This window comes from Notothenia rossii, assembly GCF_949606895.1.
Source record: "Notothenia rossii genome assembly, chromosome: 3".
NCBI classification, from domain to species: domain Eukaryota; kingdom Metazoa; phylum Chordata; class Actinopteri; order Perciformes; family Nototheniidae; genus Notothenia; species Notothenia rossii.
In genome coordinates, this window is record NC_136901.1 from 41,618,713 (window position 1) to 41,639,593 (window position 20,881).

At 40.9% G+C, this 20,881-nt stretch overlaps 1 protein-coding gene and 2 long non-coding RNA genes across 7 annotated transcripts; 2 read left to right on the forward strand and 1 right to left on the reverse strand.

Moving 5' to 3' along the window:
• The first annotated feature begins 138 nt into the window (after positions 1-138).
• LOC307031233 lies at positions 139-9,993 on the forward strand. Its single transcript, XR_013805888.1, has 4 exons — positions 139-236; positions 6,912-6,967; positions 8,289-8,651; positions 8,799-9,993. It is a non-coding gene; the product is annotated as an uncharacterized lncRNA (long non-coding RNA).
• Positions 881-5,470, forward strand: LOC307032474. The gene is made up of 2 exons (XR_013806264.1): positions 881-1,846; positions 3,905-5,470. It is a non-coding gene; the product is annotated as an uncharacterized lncRNA (long non-coding RNA).
• Positions 9,994-10,221: 228 nt separating the features above from the next.
• On the reverse strand, positions 10,222-20,881 carry LOC307031230 (uncharacterized protein). 5 transcript variants are annotated; one of them, XM_079668147.1, is made up of 6 exons: positions 20,776-20,881; positions 19,993-20,406; positions 19,374-19,423; positions 12,221-12,275; positions 11,366-11,728; positions 10,223-11,228 (listed from the first exon to the last, which is right to left on the reverse strand). In XM_079668147.1, the coding sequence occupies exons 4-6, from the start codon at positions 12,267-12,269 to the stop codon at positions 10,846-10,848; spliced, it is 795 nt and encodes a 264-aa protein (XP_079524273.1). In that variant the 5' UTR covers positions 12,270-12,275; positions 19,374-19,423; positions 19,993-20,406; positions 20,776-20,881; the 3' UTR covers positions 10,223-10,845. The 5 variants fall into 5 exon arrangements, 4 of the variants coding, with proteins under 4 accessions (XP_079524273.1, XP_079524272.1, XP_079524274.1 ...); XR_013805886.1 differs by lacking the exons at positions 19,374-19,423; positions 19,993-20,406; positions 20,776-20,881 and adding an exon at positions 14,068-15,334 and having other exon boundaries at positions 10,222-10,660; positions 10,774-11,228; XM_079668146.1 differs by lacking the exon at positions 19,993-20,406 and having other exon boundaries at positions 20,776-20,865.

The window sequence follows — 20,881 nt, forward strand, 5'->3', positions numbered from 1 at the left end:
GCTGAGCAGAGAATCTTTTGGCCATCTTGATCAGTTGTGATAAGGACCCAAACTGGCAAAGCTTTATTTATTGCGTCTTGCCCCAAATGTGCAGCTGGGATAGAGTTTGAAAAAAATAAAGATTGGTGAACCAGAGTCCTGTGAAGTACTCCTGTTGTAATCGGACGTATTCAGACATGAAAACCAGAAAACAGAACTGTCAGCACTGAGGTCTCTGCAGTCTCAAATAGTTAAAGGTAAGAACACATGTTTCTACTTTATTAAAGAAATATATATTACTGCTGCTTTCTGTTGCTCTCCTGTTGAGATGAACCTCTTATAGGCTAGGCAAGGCGAGGCAATGTTATTTATATAGCACTTTTCAGCACGTGGTGATTCAAAGTGCTTTACAGATTAAAATCAAAAGACATTTAAGAACAAATACAGCATAAATACATTATTAAAAAGACATTTAAAAACAGGCATAATAAGCAAAGGTAATGAAATAAATAAACGCAACAGGTACAGAATACATGACTAAAAAGGCATACTGTAGTGTGAGTATGGGCAGCTCAATTAAAAGCGGCGGCAAATAGGTGCGTTTTTAGTCGGGATTTAAAAATAGGAAGTGTTTCGGCGGACGTGCATAATTTGGGCAGTTTGTTCCAAATTGTTGGGGCATAATATATAAAAGCTGCTTTTCCATGTTTAGTGGTTATTCTCGGAACAGAAAGCAGACCCAGAAGACCTGAGACTCCTGGTTGCTTTGATGGAGTAGGTCGTCTATATACCTCGGTCCTAAGCCATTTAGTTATTTAAAAACTAGCAGTAGTATTTTAAAATCAATTCTTTGGCAGACTGGAAGCCAGTGTAATGATCTCAGAACCGGAGTGATGTGATCCACTTTTCTAGTGTCAGTGAGGACTCGAGCAGCAGCGTCCTGAATCAGCTGCAGCTCTCTGATAGGTTTTTTAGTGAGCCCTGTGAATACACTATTGCAGTAGTCGAGTCTGAAAATAAAAGCATGGACAAGTTTTTCTTATCTCTGTTGTGTTCTAATATACTCCTGCCAATAGGGGGCGCAGTGTAACCAGAGTATACATACAATGTTGAGAGAAGAAGAGTAAGCCCGGGAGTTGATGCTGTGGCAGTTAAGCATGACGAACAGTAAAGAGTTGAGTACCCGTATCCTCTGTCCCTTGTTTCATTAATTTCTTTCTACTAATACACAACAAATTGGCGACGAGGATGGCCGTGGCTTCTACTCCTTTACCTCCCACCTTTCTTCAGTGTCCGGGAGAACCTACTATGCCATTTGGAACATGGCTAAAAATGTTCGAAAACTATCTGCTAGTGATCGACGTGGAAGGAGCCAAGTGGCCGGATACCCGTATACGTGCAACGCTGCTACACAGCGTCGGAACCGAAGCACAGAGGATATTCTACACATTGACTGAAACGGGAACTACATACAACCATGCCGTGGCTGCACTACGGGCGCATTTCGTGCCGAAGGTAAACGTAATTGCGGAGAGACACAGGTTCCGCCAACGAGCCCAGAGACACGATGAAACAATTGCACAGTACGTCTCTGCGCTACGTGAAATGCTCGTTTTTTGTGAATTTGGAAATGCAGAACAGGATATGCTGCGTGATCAGATCGTGGAAAAAGCATACAGTGGACGCATACGTGAACGCTTGCTGCTAGAAGACAAACTGACACTGGATAAAGCCATTCAGATTGCAAATCAGGTGGAAATGGCGGCGCGCAACGTGGCCGAGTTCTCCAACAGTGAAGTGCCTGTGAGAGAGATCAGCGCGCCAAAATGGGAACAAAAACGTCCCGCTGCAAGTAAACAAAGGCAAGGTGAGAGAAAGTCTGAGCAAGCACAAAGATGTTACAGATGTGATTCAGATAAACATATGGCCAATTCCACACAATGCCCTGCTACAAACAAAATATGCAAATCCTGTGGAAAAACTGGGCATTTTGCCAAAGTGTGTCGTTCAGAACAAAAACGTGAAGTGAGGGAGGTCGTTATTCCAGAACTGACTGTTTTATTGCTGAATAATTCTGCCCCAAAAGAGAAGAAAATAATGTGCACTGTAGATTTGGGACTTTCTCCTGCTAACCAGTCATTTGAGATGATAGTAGATACTGGTTCTTCAGTGTCACTGCTGCCGGCTCATGTGTACGAGACCTATTTCAGTCACATACAACTGAAACCTACAAAGGTTCCTCTAGTCACATACTCAAGACAGAGAATCCCAGTACTAGGGAAACTGCATTTACGTGCATTCCATGACGGAAATACTGCCTCAGCTACCCTTTTCATTGTGAAGTCAGGTTCAATACTGCTGGGCCTGGACCTGTTTGAGGCACTGAAAATGGTCATCATGAGAAACAGAGTGGTACTGAAGTCAGAGCACACAGTCAGAGAGATAACAACCCCACCTGCAACTCCTACTACACCGACACCTACTGCATCTGCACCTGTTAATACAGTTTTACCTATGGGCTGTGTTAGGAACGTAGTACACAAAGTAAGATTGAAAGATGAGGTGAAGCCTGTGCAGCAGAAATTGAGAAGGCTTCCATTCTCAGTCAGAGATGCTGTTTCTGCAGAGTTAAAGCGCCTTCTTGATGCTGACATCATTGAAAAAATAGATGCCTCTCCCTGGGTATCACCGATCGTTGTGACTCAACGAAATAACTCATCTAAAATAAGGATGTGTACAGACCTCAGGGAGCCTAACAAGGCCGTCATAATGGATTGCTACCCCATTCCACACATGGAGGAGCTCTTCTCAGAACTCAGAGGAGCTACCATATTCTCAACCCTCGACCTGGCTAATGCATACTACCAGCTTCCACTGCATGAGGACAGCAGAGATCTGACTGCTTTCATTACTCACGAGGGACTTTTCAGGTACAAGCGAGTTTGCTATGGGCTAGCATCAGCACCCTCAGCATTTCAGAAGATGATGTCCATGGTGCTGAAAGATTTACCTGGAGTGCAGGCATATCTGGATGATATCATCATTTACTCCTCATGCCGTGCTGAGCATGAAACCCGCCTGAAAGCAGTACTGTACCGACTGCAGGAAGCTGGACTAAGTCTCAACACAGATAAATGCAAATTCTACCAGGACAAACTAACGTATCTAGGACACAGCATAAGCAAGGAAGGTCTGCTGCCAAATGATGACCACATTGCAGCTATTCGGGATGCTCCATGACCCAGTGATCCAGTGACTCTCAGGTCTTTTCTTGGCCTAACATCGTGGTACTCCAAGTTCATACAGAACTATGCAACTGTGGTGGAACCAATGAGAGATGTGCTACGCAGAGCTACATTCACATGGACTGATGAGGCACAGAGTAGTTTTCAGCAGGTTAAACTACTCATCACAGACAGTTCATCACTCGCTCTTTTTGACCCGTCACGGCCCACCATAGTGTCTACAGATGCCTCAGACTATGGCATAGGTGGGGTGCTGACACAGATACATCGTGACAACACTGAAAGAACAGTGGCATTTGCTTCGCGCTCTCTTAGTGCTGCAGAGAGAAAGTACTCTGTGGTAGAAAAAGAAGCTTTGGCCTGTGTGTGGGCTGCAGAGCGTTGGAGAACCTACTTGTGGGGAACAAAGTTCACCTTAAGGACTGATCACCAAGCTTTGACCACACTCTTGGCTACGAAAGGCATGGGGAGAGCTGGTATGAGAGTAGCACGCTGGTCGGCAAGGCTACTCTGCTTCAACTATGATATTGTCTACAGACCCGGTGCTCAGAACCATGCAGCAGATTGCCTTTCCCGCCTGCCACTGCCACACGGACAGGACTGCACCTCAGACACGGAACCAGAGATGGTTGCTGCTGTCTCTGCCCTGCTGACTGCTTTTCCCTCGTCTGACTTCACAGATGCCTGCACTTCCTGTCCAGAGTTACGTCAGCTACGCAACTACATGACAGACGGGTGGCCAGCTTCATCCAAAGGCCTGCCTGCTAACATGTTGCCGTACTACCAGGTGAGAAATGAACTTTCTGCACATGAACAACTCATTCTGAGAGGGAGTCACAGGTTAGTTGTTCCAGTAAAGCTACACTCACACATGGTATCCTTAGCACACGAGAGCCACCAAGGCATTGTACGCACAAAACAGACTCAGAGACTTGTATTGGTGGCCTAAAATGGATGCACTGGTACAATCGGTTATCGCCGCCTGTGTGTCCTGCCAGATGAATGATAAAACAGCTAAAACTAACCCTGCACCTATGACACCAGTCCCTCTGCCTCAGGGGCCATGGCAAAAGCTTGCCCTCGACATCGTGGGCCCATTTGAGACTGGTCCGGTGGACTGTAAGTTTGCTATTACTATGACTGACTACTATTCAAAATGGCCAGAAGTGTGTTTTGCCCCAAGATGCACTACTGCAACAGTGATCACCTTCATGAGATCAGTGTTCAGCCAAAAAGGGAACCCTGTGTCTGTGGTGACAGATAACGGTCCACAATTCACATCCTCAGAACTCGCCTTTTTTCCTAGAAGAAAGAGACATCCAACACATCAGGACTACAATCTACCATCCAGAAGGAAATGGAGCGGTGGAGAGGCTAAATAGAGTGCTGAAGGAAAGCATTCTCACGGCACAGAGAGAGAACGCTCCGTGGAAAGCTCACGTTACTGAGTTTCTTCAGGTCTACAGAGCTACACCTCACGCCACTACAGGGACATCTCCGTTCCAGCTCATGTATGGAAGAAAAATGCGAACCAAACTCTCAATCCTGCCACAGCTTACGGATACTCAGGATCAGGAACTGAGAGACAGAGTGGAAAAGAAACAGTGGCACATGAAAACATATTCTGATGCAAAAAGAAATGCCAAGATTCCCAAAATACATCCGGGAAGCCTGGTGCGTGTGAGAAACCCGCTGCATGTCAAAAAGGGAAAGCCAAAGTTCAGTGAGCCTCTGAAAGTGACCAAGCAGAAAGGACCTCACAGTTACACACTTGATAATGGAAAAACCTGGGATGCTTCACACCTGTCGGTGCTTCCAGAAACATTCACTCCTCCATCAGAAGAAGTGAGGCCTGCTGAGCCAGCTACAGTGCATGGTGCTCAGAGCAGGAACCAGCGAATCAGAAAGCAGCCTGTTTGGATTGAGGACTATGTCACTTAAACTGTGGTTGAATTAATGTTTGAAAATGTTCTGCATATTGTGATATGTGAAGTTATTATCATTACAGATGGTTTCATGGTTACTACGTAAGTGTCTGTTTAAAATGCTAATGTTATGCATGCTGTTCAAGGGGAGAAGTAACTCTTTTTAAGAAGGGGGGAAATGTTGTGTTCTAATATACTCCTGCCAATAGGGGGCGCAGTGTAACCAGAGTATACATACAATGTTGAGAGAAGAAGAGTAAGCCCGGGAGTTGATGCTGTGGCAGTTAAGCATGACGAACAGTAAAGAGTTGAGTACCCGTATCCTCTGTCCCTTGTTTCATTAATTTCTTTCTACTAATACACAACAATCTCTATCTCTGCAAGAAACAGAGCAACTGTCCTAACTTTGTGACTAACGTATTTTACCAGCTTCCCCTTTTTTTGGTTAAGCTCTTTCCAAACCCCCCGGTTTCTGTAAACAAAGTGCACAAAACTAATAAACACGTCACAGACACCGGTATATGTGATCATAAGGAATGTACATAAATACTACTTCATTTTCAGGTTATTCACATACAACTATATTAATTGTCTATTAAACAGTTTACAGTTTGAAGAATAATATGGGCATTACAAATATTCATACAAATGTAAATAACTTAAAGGTTACATTATATTATTTTTATTGTATTTACCAGTGTATCTAAATGTTTTATTGTAGGAACCATCTGCTCTTGATATAAAAGCAGGAACCAAAGTTTGTTTTGTCTCGCTCGTCTCGCTGGAAGGGTAAGCAAACATTGTCTCTTATTTTTATATCATGAGCACGAAAAGCTTTTTTAACTCAGATTAAAATATATGAGAAGAGGTTTATAAAAAAAAAGACATGCCACTTATACTATAATGTTTCTCTCCCGAGAAATGATGTAACGAATCCACGGTCGACAGATTGGAGAATGGAGAGGCTTTCTCAAAGTAGGCCTATCTGCATTTCCCTCCACTTTGCATGATCAGAGAGAACAATATTGACTGTTGATAGAGGCAGAGTTTGTATTGGAATCGGGCCAGAGTTTCAACCGCTTTACTCAAGCTGGATTTTATCTTCAGAAAATACGTTGAGACACGTGACACAGCAATATTAAAAACTACATTCCTCAACTCAGCATGAAAAATGCAAAAGCTGTCCCTTTAACCTCACGAAGCACACATTCACTACTATTATTATTATCATTATTATTATTATTATTATTATTATTATTATTATTATTATTATTATTATCATTATTATTATTATTATTATTATTATTATCATTATTATTAATATTATTATTATTATCATTATTATTATTATTATCATTATTATTATTATCATTATCATTATTATTATTATCATTATCATTATTATTAATATTAATATTATTATTATCATTAGCATTATTATTATCATTATTATTATTATTATTGTTATTATTGTTATTATTGTTATTATTATTACATATTATGTTATTCAGAGAGATTCTGAAATAAAACTGGAGGGGTTCAGTTGGTCCTGTATTTGTTCACTGATCTCAAAGCAGTAAGTCTTCTAGTGTGTGTGTGTGTGTGTGTGTGTGTGTGTGTGTGTGTGTGTGTGTGTGTGTGTGTGTGTGTGTGTGTGTGTGTGTGTGTGTGTGTGTGTGTGTGTGTGTGTGTGTGTGTGTGTGTGTGTGTGTGTGTGTGTGTGTGTGTGTGTGTGTGTGTGTGTGTGTGTGTGTCCTCACAGGGAGAAGATGATCTTCCTCCTCCTGCTGCTCCTCTTCCTCACCCCCTGTGTCTCTGGTTAGTCTACTCCTTTATTTCTCTCTTAGACACATTGAATATTATTGAAAAACCTTTTGTGTCACGTTGAACCTTTTCCTAAAGAAGCATGTTAGAGCTCTTTGGTATGGAACACTGTTAGTGCAAGAAAAGAGGGTCAAAACTGAGGAGGGAGATTCTGATTCATTTAGATTTTTAAATCAAAATGTCAAGAAGTGGAACTTTCAGTATATTCTCTAACAAAAGTAGTTTGTTACAAGTAATTTATTCTTAAAAGTTCAATGTTTATTCTCAATAATTAAACTTTTAATGTTTTTTTCTGATACATTTTTCCTAATAACTCAAATTGAAAGATTTATATTTTACTCAACATTTTGGCTTTTTCTCAACATGCTGAATAAAAAAGTAAAATAGTCCTTTTCTTCTTTATGTTCCCTCATACCCTAAAACTCTTCCTCACCTGAGGAGACCTTTGTCTCTGGTTAGCTTCAGTTAGTCTCTTTAAAGCTGTTCTCAGTAAAGCAGCACAGAATCATAGCTTTAGTTTAAAGAGTCCCTCTGTGTCTCCACCACAGGAACATAGCTGCAGTTTAAAGAGTCCCTCTGTGTCTCCTCCACAGGAACATAGCTGCAGTTTAAAGAGTCCCTCTGTGTCTCCTCCACAGGAACATAGCTGCAGTTTAAAGAGTCCCTCTCTGTCTCCTCCACAGGAACATAGATGCGGTTTAAAGAGTCCCTCTGTGTCTCCTCCACAGAAACATAGCTGCAGTTTAAAGAGTCCCTCTGTGTCTCCTCCACAGGAACATAGCTGCAGTTTAAAGAGTCCCTCTCTGTCTCCTCCACAGGAACATAGCTACCGTTTAAAGAGTCCCTCTGTCTCTCCTCCACAGGAACATAGCTGCAGTTTAAAGAGTCCCTATATGTCTCCTCCACAGAAACAAATACCTGCAGTTTAAAGAGTCCCTCTGTGTCTCCTCCACAGAAATATAGCTGCAGTTTAAAGAGTCCCTCTGTGTCTCCTCCACAGGAACATAGCTGCAGTTTAAAGAGTCCCTCTGTGTCTCTTCCACAGGAACATAGTTGCAGTTTAAAGAGTCCCTCTGTGTCTCCTCCACAGGAACATAGCTGCAGTTTAAAGAGTCCCTCTGTGTCTCCTCCACAGGAACATAGCTGCAGTTTAAAGAGTCCCTCTGTGTCTCCTCCACAGGAACATAGTTGCAGTTTAAAGAGTCCCTCTGTGTCTCCTCCACAGGAACATAGCTGCAGTTTAAAGAGTCCCTCTGTGTCTCCTCCACAGGAACATAACTGCAGTTTAAAGAGTCCCTCTGTTTCTCCTCCACAGGAACATTTGTAGTGAATGTGACTCAGACTTCCTATCAGGCAGAGGAGAACCAGAACATCACCCTGGAGTGGACCTTCAGCTCCAGAAGAGACACTTCCCTCAGATCCATTTCTACCTTCTGTCACCTGTTTACTGAGAGCAGACCCTACCTCCTGTTTAATCTAAATGAAGGTGTTGAATCCCCAGAGTCTCAGGATCCACAGTTTGCAGGACGAGTCCAGTGGGACAAAGACGTCCTCACAGAAGGACGCCTCACACTTCATGTCTCCAGACTCAGGACCAATGACTCTGGGTTTTATGTGTGTGACATACTCGTCAGACCTGATGGGACTAACTCTAGGAGATGCTTGCTCAATGTCACTGGTGAGTAAACTGGTGCAATGATAAATAAAGATTCAAAGTTATTGCAACCTCTGATGCGAAATAGGATTATTATATTTAGTTTTCATTTTCACAAAAAGAGGTCTTCTCCCCGTCAACATGATGTTACTAACTGTGTATTTCCCACAGCTGCTGCTGAGCTCCAAACCCAGAGACCAACAGAGAGTCCTCAACCAGAGAGAGAGAGAACAAACTGGATCCCCTTTGGAGTGGCAGTTGGAGCACCTGTCATTTCTGTCTCTTTCTGTGTCTTCAAAGTTTGCCGTAGGAATAACCCGACTATCACGAGTCGAATAACAAAACATGTGTTAGCATCATCAGAGCATAAAGTAAAAACAAAAACAAAAAGTAAGAAAACACAAATCGACTCCAAAAAAGTGTCAGAAAGCTACAGATGATGGAAAATGACTTTGTGTGCAGAAGCTTTTAAGAAGAGAACCCAAAACATGAGATTTAGTGTTTATTGATGTATTCCCTGTTTGCTGTAATCACATTACATTCTGTGAACACTACACAAACGGGAAAGACTCTTTAAAAGATCACTGGAAGTTATCCACCATGTTTTAACTTTTGATCCTTGATTGGATTTATCCGTGCTGATCGTACATTTGTATTAATGTGTGTGTCTGGATTTCAGCCCCACTTTGTTTTTACCTGTGGTTATTTGTTAATACAGAAATCCTATTTTGAATGTACTGCAAGGAGGCTGGTGACTTCAGATCTGTAATACGTCATTTGTTGTCCCTCAGAAAACTGTAAAACTCAAGTTTGAGTTCCTTTTTGATCTTTTTTTTAAGTGAGATATGAACAGACAGATAGAGACTAAGGTTCAGATTGAACTGGAAACACGTGTTTGTTGAGGCAGTGAGAGTTTCACAGTAGAGACAGGTGTTATTACAAAGTGTTCAATCACTGTCTCCACTGCAGGATGTGAAATGAGGACACCTGGTGGACAGGTGCAGAACGACAGCAACAGAGAAGCATCAGCAGAAACATCTACAGATCTGAAATAAATGATACATAAATCCTTCATACATGTCACGTGATGTTTCCTTTGAAACAAACACACACTCCTCTGCTCACTGTCAGTGTGCAGCGGTGTGTATATTTCATATTTAAAACTCTGATTAAACTCCTCACTGAATCTCTAAGGCTTGGTGGAAACATAAACTGAAAGCTCTCAGAGAGCAGTGCATGATGGGAACTTTATGTTGATTTAAAGTTCAATACAGACTTTAATGAAACTGTAAATATGATTGAATTAGACGTATTAAAGGGTTGTTATTTTGATACATGTTATGATTTATGCCAAACGTCTCTCAGCTCGCTGTATTCATGATCAGTTCTCCAGATACACAGAGAGGATATCTACTCTGGTGTTCCTCATATTTAATATCTACAGTGTTGTTCTAGAGCCTGACTCATGAATGTAGTGGAGTAAAAGTATAAAAATACTCACCTTTCTTACTTAAGTACAGAACTTGAGTATATGTTCTAAGTTACATTACACCACTCTGTACATTTAAAATATTTATTTGTAAATGTAAAAACAACATGGCTTTCAAACATCTCACAATAAACAAATAGGCATTCAGAATGAAAACATCTTCAGGTAGGTCTGCCTGCAGACGTCCAATAAAGCTTAATCAAAACAACATTCTTTTGTCTCTTTCTTCTACAACTAAACATATTTACTATACAAAACATGTCACAGTGTCTAACTTCAATACAAAGGGCAAAAAAACAGAACACATTTTATCAGGACTGAAGCAACGTAACGGAGACCGAGAGCAACTCCGATAGGAAAGATTATAGTAAACGATACAGTTTAAATAATATTACAAATGCTGTTTATAGATTCTAGACCTCACAGCTACAGCGCTATACAAACATTAATATGAAGGCTAAGGCTGAACAATCCAACGAAACTGCAATATGGACCAAATGACAGGAGGTGCAGGATGTGTCAGAATGCAGCAGAGATTTCCAGCCTATTAATAAATCACATTAGAAAGAATTTTGATTGGTACAGATTCTCTCAGAAATCACATTTGGTCATTTTAGTTCATCTCTCAACGAAAGAGAGACAAGATGTTCAGTATACCTGAAGTAAAGTGTCAGAGCGCTGCAGGAGTGTGAAAATGTCTTTAGATGAGCATTAATGTAACAGATAGTGTCAAACAGTTTCTGTTGGTCCACCTGCTGAACTGTTACCTGTCCCTGAGTCTGAACCTTCTTCACTGGCTGCTTGTCGTCTGAAGTTAAGAAGCACACAGCCACACAGAGCAAGTAGAAAAACCAGTGCTAACGCTGAGTAGAGGCCAATCCTTCCCCGTCTTCCTGTGTTGGGAGTCTCAGGTTTGTTTCTTCCTGTGTTGGGAGTCTCAGGTTTGTTTCTTCCTGTGTTGGGAGTCTCAGGTTTGTTTCTTCCTGTGTTGGGAGTCTCAGGTTTGTTTCTTCCTGTGTTGGGAGTCTCAGGTTTGTTTCTTCCTGTGTTGGGAGTCTCAGGTTTGTTTCTTCCTGTGTTGGGAGTCTCAGGTTTGTTCCAATGTGTCGCTGCTGTAAAAACACCAAAACAACTCTGTGTCAAAAACATTTCCCTGAAAAAGAAAATTAAACATTTAATTTGAACATTTCTCAGGTTCTCGTACACCCTGAGAGTTTAACATTATTAAAGATTAATGGGGTTTACTCACCAGTGACGTTGAGCCAGCATCTCCTAGAGTTACTCCCATCAGGTCTGACGAGTATGTCACACACATAAAACCCAGAGTCATTGGTCCTGACTCTGGAGACATGAAGTGTGAGGCGTCCTTCTGTGAGGACGTCTTTGTCCCACTGGACTCGTCCTGAAAACTCTGGATCCTGAGACTTTGGGGATTCAACTCCTTCATTTAGATTAAACAGAACTGAGGTTCGGTCATTACTATAAAGGAAACAGATGGTAGAAATGGATCTGAGGGAAGTTTCTGTTCTGGTGCTGAAGGTCCACTCCAGGGTGATGTTCTGGTTCTCCTCTGCCTGATAGGAAGTCTGAGTCACATTCACTACAAATGTTCCTGTGGAGGAGACACAGAGGGACTCTTTAAACTGCAGCTATTTTACTGTGGAGGAGACACAGAGGGACTCTTTAAACTGCAGCTATGTTTCTGTGGAGGAGACACAGAGGGACTCTTTAAACTGCAGCTATGCTCCTGTGGAGGAGACACAGGGGGACTCTTTAAACTGCAGCTATGTTGTGGTTCTTTACTGAAGCCGCCTTCAGGACTAACGCTTCATTCAGTAACATTGTGCTCTTAGTTATAGCAAAGCTGCAGCTGGGAAACAAAGGTATAAGAATATTAGGGCCACGCTGTGTTACATTATATACTAAACATTTACCTTTCTTCACAAAATGCTAAATACAATAAAAGTGTCACTCTGTGTCTGTTCGTATGAATGCCTAGCACTAAACCTCTTCTGACTAAAGGGCTCAAAGATGCTGCTCTATAAAAAAAAGAGAAACTAAAAGTTTTCTTTAGTCTTAGGGGGAAATAAAGGAGTAAACTAACCAGAGACACAGGGGGTGAGGAAGAGGAGCAGCAGGATGAGGAAGATCATCTTTTCCTAGTGAGAGGACACACACACACACACACACACACACACACACAGCAGGTCCCACATTAGAACTCATACAGTCTGTCTTTAGTCATCAGATTACTTATTACTCAGAGTAACCAGAGGACACTAATCTTCTGACACCTGGTGGCGCCAGATATGAACATTATATTTTCTCTGAACTGAATCAGGAGATACTTTCACTTTAGCAGAAAGAAAACACAACAGAAAACTGCCGGTTTAACTCCCCCCCCCCCCCCCCCCCCCCCCCCCCCCCCCCCCCACCACTGTGGATTTAACCCAACAACAAAATGAGCCAACATGCAAAACCCTGAGTTTGTGTAGATAAAATAACACAGCAGGTTTCAGGGGGTAGACCCTATATGCACTTTAGCAGAAAGTAAACACAACATAAATCCATATGTGTCCATATGTGTCCATAGGTGCCCGTTTCTATCAGCTGTGCACCGTTATGGTGTAAATACAGCCTATCTACCATTTGGATCAAATATAAAAGTCAGCCGAATTATTGTTGATACTGCAAAGAGGCGTATTGTGTGAAAAGAAATGTAAGATGTTGTTTAACTGCTGATATATTTAGGATCCACGTCACGTTTTCAGTTTGGCGGCATTTCCTCCTGTTTGTCTCTACAAAGCCCTCATGTTTCTCATCAGGGCTCTATAAATATACAACTACGGCAGATATTTCATATTTAATGCAGCCGAACCGTGTATTACAATGCCGTTATGTGATGAATTTCAAAGAGAAAAGCAAGCAGACTCGGAATAATGTATTATTTAATTTTTAAAATATGTTTTCGGATTTCACATTTTATAAATACCAAATCCCAGCGTGCTTTGCGGCTAAATCGAGCTGAGGATCTTGCCTCTGCCTGCTTCCGGTTTCGTATTTCGTAAGGATGTATTTTGTTGTACACACATTCCTTCACATTTCAATTTTAATTTACATTAAAGTATTTCGTGAGGCCTTCTAACATGTTTTTAAATATAACTACGGTTGTAGTTGAATAATTTGTAAATTAACAGGAACCGAAGCTGTTGCCTGGCAACGCAATCACACAACGTCACGTCCGTTAATTCTTCAATGGCTGTGCGAAGTTGCTGGATATTGGCAGGAACTGGAACACGCTGTCGAAATACATCAATCCAGAGCATCCCAAACATGCTCAATGGGTGACATGTTAGGGTTAGGGTTTAACCCTTTAGTAGAACCAGAATCAGTTTTATTACAAATTAGGTTTACACACACGAGGAGTGTGCTTTGGTATCTGTGGTGCATACAGATCCACAGAAAGAAGAATACATAGTAAATTAAATAAAATAAAAATAGGACTGTTATGGGAGACGTGACTGACAGAAACATTTAAAAACAAAGTATATTTTATATACACATTAACAATAGAAGCATTTATTTGATACAATATAAAAAATACATAACGTTGAAATATACAGATTTTTTTAGAAAACACTATAATTAACAAAATACTGAAAACAGCATGTAAACATTATGAAGTGTGCAAAGAAGCTGCAGTTTGAAATACAAACTGAAATGCAGTGAGCGCACAAGCCTGAGAAAACACTTTAAAAGACAAACATACTAGATAGATTATAGACAGGATATCAAGTGCAAAGTAGCTGCAGTTTTAAATGTAAGCCTGAGTATATATGTACACATTGTTCAGGGTTATTGAAGAGAGAACAACAGAGGGACATCTGGTTACAAAATAAACTAAGCAACTATAGGGCTAAATACTTAAACTTTAATATATCCATTCATTACCTTGGATGTCTTCAGTCATTTAGTGAATTCCTTCAGCTGAAGCAGTGCTGACATGCAGCCTAGACTTTATTGAGTGGGAAGGAAGTGGATATGAGGATTTCACAACACTCTCCTAACCCAGCGATAGTTTTATAATCACATCCTCCGATACACACATGAGCTCCATGAACTTCTGCAAATCCATAGTGTGACAGCACATGAGCACTAACTCAGATTTGCTGTCACACTGTATGGATTTGCAGAAGTCGCTTCATAGAGCACCTTTTTCAAATTAAATTGATGAAAATAGTGCTTTTAAATATAAAAGAAGATCACAGATATGCAGCTGAATAAATGTTAATATTATTCACCATGGGTTAATAAACCAATAGTCCCCTAAGTACCTCTCTTTTTGTGTTGTTTATCTCTTCTCTTGATTTGAATTCAGTTCACTCTCATTACCGTCTAACCACAAAGGCAACAAGTAGTGTAGGACAGTGTTTTTCAAAGTGGGGGCCCCGACCGCCCGGGAGGCGGCCAGGGGGCTCCATGGGGGTCACGCAAAGTTTGAGGGAGAAGGGATTATTAATAACTGCATATCTATGTGTCCTTTGATGCCAATCTTTTAATATATATATTTTTTTGCATACATCAGATTTATTTCAGAAGACAACTTTGGTGAGGAAATATTATTTTGCAAAGCACTGGAAGGTAGGACCACATGAAGAGACTTTTTTCATGTTTTAGATGAGTACATCATCTCAAATGGACTTGACTGGTCTCGTTGTCTGGGTGAGTGTTCAGGTGGGGCAGTGGGGCTATGACAGGCAAAAAAAGCGGAGTGACAGCTTTGATCAGGCAGAAGGCCCCAAATGTAGTGGCAACGCATGCATGCTCCATCGCAAGGCACTTGTACACATCATTAAAAAAAAAATTGCAACAGGGGGGTCCCCGCCAGAGGATAATGCTATATGAGGGTCCTTGGCATGGTAACGTTTGGGAACTCCTGGTGTAGGATACAGTCTATGGTATCAATATAGCAGACAATGTAATAGCAGTTTATGTTTACTATAACTTCTCTATGTTGAAATGAATATTAGTTGTTTGTTTAGCTGTTATGACTCCCCCTGCAAATACAGTTTTTGCAGCGCATGGCTCTCCTTGTTGGCTCAAGTCCACTGCTCTCAGTGTCAGTGACAATATGAATTCTCACAGAGTTTAAAATAGATACACTTTTCAAGGGAGAAAGAAGCTGACCTGTCCTTTATCACAAAAGCAGAAGTAAAAACTGAGCATGTGATGAAATCAGCTCTTTGTGGTTATATTCAAACTGGGTTCCCATCCTGATTCCTGTCACTGTGCAGCTGCAGAGCTCACATAAGTGTTCAGTGTATTTAACTTGAGAAAAAGTACCAATACATTATTGTCAATATACTTCATCACAAGTTAAAGTCCTGCCTTCAAAATCTTACTCAAGTAAAAGTACAAAAGCATTATCAGCAAAATGTACTTAAAGTATAAAACGTAATCATTGTGCAGAATAATTGCCTCTATGTGTGTATAATTATATTAATATATGTGACATTTATAGATAATATTGCTGCATGGAGTAGCATGGAGACAAACCTTTTGTAAAATATTTAAATAATTTATAACTCAAACAGTTAGTCCACTGTTTTTAGAGATGCATTTTGTTCCAAGAAGCTAAAGCTGTTAAGTAAATGTATTGGAGTAGAAGTATAAAGTAGCATACAATGGAAATACTCAAGTAAAGAACAAGTACGTACGTCACATTTGTGCAGTTACTTTCCACCTCTGAGTGATCAGCCACAGCAGGAGAGTCAGTGAACAGTCTGATCTGACTGAATGTGGGTCATTCTTATCTGTCAGTATGAGATGCTCTATGAAGTAGCATACAATGGAAATACTGTGCCCTGAACATGGCCTGAGGTCATCAGTGTCAGCAGCCATTGGTTACTGTCACCTTTGACCTCTGATGTCATCGGGGCGATAAAACTATAATCAGAGACAAGACGATCAGAGACGATCAGAGACGATCAGAGACAATCAGAGACGATCATCAGAGACGATCAGAGACGATCAGAGACGATCAGAGACGATCAGAGACGATCAGAGACGATCAGAGACAAGACGATCAGAGACGATCAGAGACGATCAGAGACAATCAGAGACGATAATCAGAGATGATCAGAGACGATCAGAGACGATCAGAGACGATCAAAGAAGATCAGAGACAATCAGAGACAAGAGAAGATCAGAGACGATCAGAGACGATCAGAGGAGATCAGAGAAGATCAGAGACGATCAGAGACGATCAGAGGCGATCAGAGACGATCAGAGACGATCAGAGACGATCAGAGACTATCAAAGAAGATCACAGACGATCAGAGACAAGAGACGATCAGACACGATCAGAGACGATCAGAGACGATCAGAGGCGATCAGAGGCGATCAGAGACGATCAGAGACGATCAGAGACGATCATCAGAGACGATCAGAGACGATCAGAGACGATCAGAGACGATCAGACACGATCAGAGACGATCAGAGAAGATCAGAGACGATCAGAGACGATCAGAGACAATGATCATGAGATGACTCTCTCTTCTGTTTTGTCTTTATTAATAAATGCTTTTTGGAAAAGATATGCTGGTGTGTTTAATATTGTACAAGAATACAATAATCATTGTGCAGAGAAATGGGCTTTATGTGAGTATGTTTACCTTCAGATCTGACAATAACAGCTGCTACAAACACAGCAGGGCGGCGTACGCAAGTCCAATCACAATCTGTCTTTGTTTAGGCTGTCCTTATGAGACACCCTGGAAGAGGAGGAAACTACTGAAAGTTGATGCTGCAGTAATGTGTCCCTGAGAGTGTTTTATATGATATCTGTGTCATGTTATATCTGTATATCTACAGTAATTATTCAGCGACCTCATGTGTCTGCATCAACTATTATTTTTACCTTTGGCCCACCAGACAACGAGATACAACGGCCCAATGTCTGATGGGAAAAAGTCCAACAAGTAAGATGCAATCGCAGGAGAAACAGAACGGCAGGTCTTACAAAGAAACGTGTTATGAATTGAAGTGACTTCACACATCAGGGTATCCTATGGTTACAACACTTAGGAAACATTCAATGTGTTTTGGAAAAACCTTGTAAGTGTTCCTCGTGAAATGAAAGAGATGTCAGTCATGCAAGCGTAAAGAATGTTTAAACTTTAGACCAAATGTCCAATTCCTCCCCGACAGCCGACACGTGTAGTCAGAGCCGGCCCGACCCATTAAGCGACATAAGCGGCTGCTTAGGGCCCCGCAGCCACTAAGGGGCCCCCTAGCAAAAAAAAAAAAAATTTTTTAATTTTTAATTTAAAAAAAAAATAAATCTCAGTACACCGTCGCCGTGATAAGTATGTTTAATTAATTTTGTTAATATGCCTAGATTGCCTACTCTCAAAGTAATGTATTATATTATTGAGTCAATAATATAATACATTAACCGTGCTTTACCTGAACCTCATCATGATACAAGAGAGGACGGCAGGATTGTAATTTCCCGTGTTCAGTGAATGCAACAGAGGCAAGACACCAGACCAACCAGAGAGTTGAATGGAAATAAACATCTGTGTTATTGGCTGACAGGTACCTATCATGTGAGCTGTGACAATGTTTAAAATAAACTGTCAGTCGGACTCAGAGTTTTTGAAGATGGACATAAGAAAACATTTTCTTAAAAAATACGACAATTCTCAAGTGGTGGCTCACACAACAACCCCAGAGCAATCACTTGAGCCAGGTAAACAAGGTGTGTAAATGTCAGTAAACTTCCAAGTTATGCGAACATGTAAGCAAAGCATAAATTACAGCCACGTTGACGTTACTTTGAATCGCGGGGGTAAGCTAAACCGTTAGCAAGTAGCTATAGCTAGCCAGATATATTAAATAAACACTTTGTCATATAATCTAAATGTAATGTTTTTTAGCGTTACCTGGTGATTTCAAAGAAAGCTCTCTGGGAAATGTTGACTTACTGTTCGACATGAAGCTAGAAGCTACCTTACAGTACACATTTGATCCGGAGTCCTGTCAGTTAAAGTGTTTCACAGTTAGCTTAGGTAAGCATCAACCTAGCACTGAAATATATGGATGTTATGTGACAGTATTTCTGAGAAAAAGTCAGCTGAAATGGTGGCATAGTTGCCACTGCTTTAGTATCGACAGCATGTTTGAACGTATTTGCAGCAGTAAATGTGGCTGTTTGGCCACTGACGTTGCCATAACAACACCTGCATTTAAATGTGCAACCTCTTTTTGTGACAGATTTTTGCAAGAAATTATAATTCTTCTGAATTATATTCCTATTGACAGCTAGTTTCTATGTGAACATTATGAGATGGAAAGCCAGAGAGAATAAATGAAAAACAGTTATGAAATACTATATGACAAAACAAGAATACAGTTTAAGTGATTTGTAAAATATCCATAAAGAAAAATCTGTTTACAGTTCTGTTTCATATGGGTGTTGAGATATTTATCCATAGATCTCTTAATTGTCTCTCAAAATGCACCAGATTGATGCTTTTAACTTCAATATTTTAAAAAAAATCTCCCCGGGGGAGCATGCCCCCGGACCCCCCTAGAGGAGGTGAGGACCCCCTTAGAGGATGTTAGGTCCACAGTGTTTATATGCTTATTTATACAATATGTGTGCTTATGCTAACATCATAAGACAAAAGTTGGTTCCGTGTTGTGTGTTGTGGGGACGCGCTAGAGTGAGGGGGCCCCCAAGCCAAAGCTCGCTTAGGGCCCCCAAAAGTCTAGGGCCGGCCCTGCGTGTAGTCCATTAAAACTCCACCAGAATAAAGCTGACTCGCCTGAAGCTCCTCAAACATAAATGAAATGTGATCGTGCTGTAGTTCCTTTATAGTTCTCCTTTTTACACTAACGATCATAAAGTGGTGTTAATATGTGGAGATTATCCTGCTGAACAAAAGCTGGAAGTATCATCAAAGTTTGAAATAATAATAAACTAGGGTTTTTCTTTAGTTGTTCCGTATTTTCCATCAATGGATCAAAGCGTTACAGAGAGCTGGATGTGCACCTCCACTAATGATCATAATATGGAGACTATAAATGAAAAGTGCATTTCTGTTTCTCCTCTTTCTTTCCATAGAGTCTACCTGCTTTTAAATTAGTCTCAGAAGAGTCAAAGCCACTCGTATGTAAATATGGATTCATTTACAAAATGTACATATTTCTGTGCTGCTTTACTGAGAACAGCTTTAAAGATACACACTAACCAGAGACACAGGAGGTGAGGAAGAGGAGGAGGATGAAGATCATATTCTCCCTGTGAGAGGACACACACACACACACACACACACACACACACACACACACACACACACACACACACACACACACACACACACATACTAATGTCACACATCAGAAAACATACAGTCTGTCTTTACCACATGACTTATTGCAGAGGACTGACACCAGGAACAGTAACACATGTCTGACACTAGGTGGCGCCAGATATCAACATTATATTTTATTTGAACTGAATCAGGAAATACTTTCTGCTTTGAGATCAGAGAACACAGACTGAAACACAGGACCAGCTGAACCCCTCCAGTTTTGTTTCAAAAATCTCTCTGAATAATAATAACAATAATAATACAAATAATCTATTGTTATTATTGTTATTATAATAGTGAATGTGTTCTTCGTGGGGAGAAAGAGACAGCCTTTGCATTCAGAACAATTATAGTATAAGTGGCATGTCTTGTTTTATAAACCTCTTCTCATATTTTAAAATCTGAATCAAAAATGCTATTCGTGCTCATGATATAAAAATAGCAACCAATGTTTGCTTAAACTAAAATAAGATAATGTAACCTTTAAGTTACTGACATTTGTATGAATATATTCAATGCGCATATTATTCTTCAAATTGTAAACTCCATCCATCCATCCATCCATCTTCTCCCGCTTATCCGTGGTCGGGTCTCGGAGGTATCAGTTCCAGCAGAGAGCCCCAAACTTTCTTTTCCCTCATCAACCAGCTCTGACTGGGGGATCCCAAGGCGCTCCCAGGCCAGCGAAGAGATATAATCCCTCCACCTGGTCCTAGGTTTACCCCTCGGTCTCTACCCAGCTGGACGTGCCTGGAACACCTGCATAGGGAGGCGCCCAGGTGGCATCCTAACTAGGTGCCCGAACCACCTCAACTGGCTCCTTTCGACGCGAAGGAGGAGCGGTTCAACTCCGAGTCCCTCCCGGATGACCGAACTTCTCACCTTATCCCTAAGGGATACACCAGCCACCCTGCAGAGAAAACCCATCTCAGCAGCTTGTACCCAATTGTAAACTGTTTAACTAAAATAGACAGTTAATATAGTTGTATGAGAATAACCTGAAAATGAAGTAGTATTTTTATGTACATTTCTTATGATCACATACCGGTGTCTGTGTGTAGCTGAGTGTAGACGTGTTTATTAGTTTTGTGCACTTTGTTCACAGAAACTGCAGCAAAAGCAGATTAAACCGGGGGATTTCTGAGTCAATATATTTCAAACTCGTTCTCTTATTTTAGTTTAATGTGGTGCCTGTTCTCTATAAGAGGTTCAACCGGAGAGAGACAGAAAGCAGCAGGAAGAGAGATTTAAATAATAAAGTCAAAATCTGTGTTCCTACCTGTAAATATTTGAGATAGAGACCTCAGAGCTGACAGCTCTGTCTTAGATGTCATGGTGAATATGTCCGATGAAGCTAGTTGGTGTTTCAACGAGGCTGTCTTGAT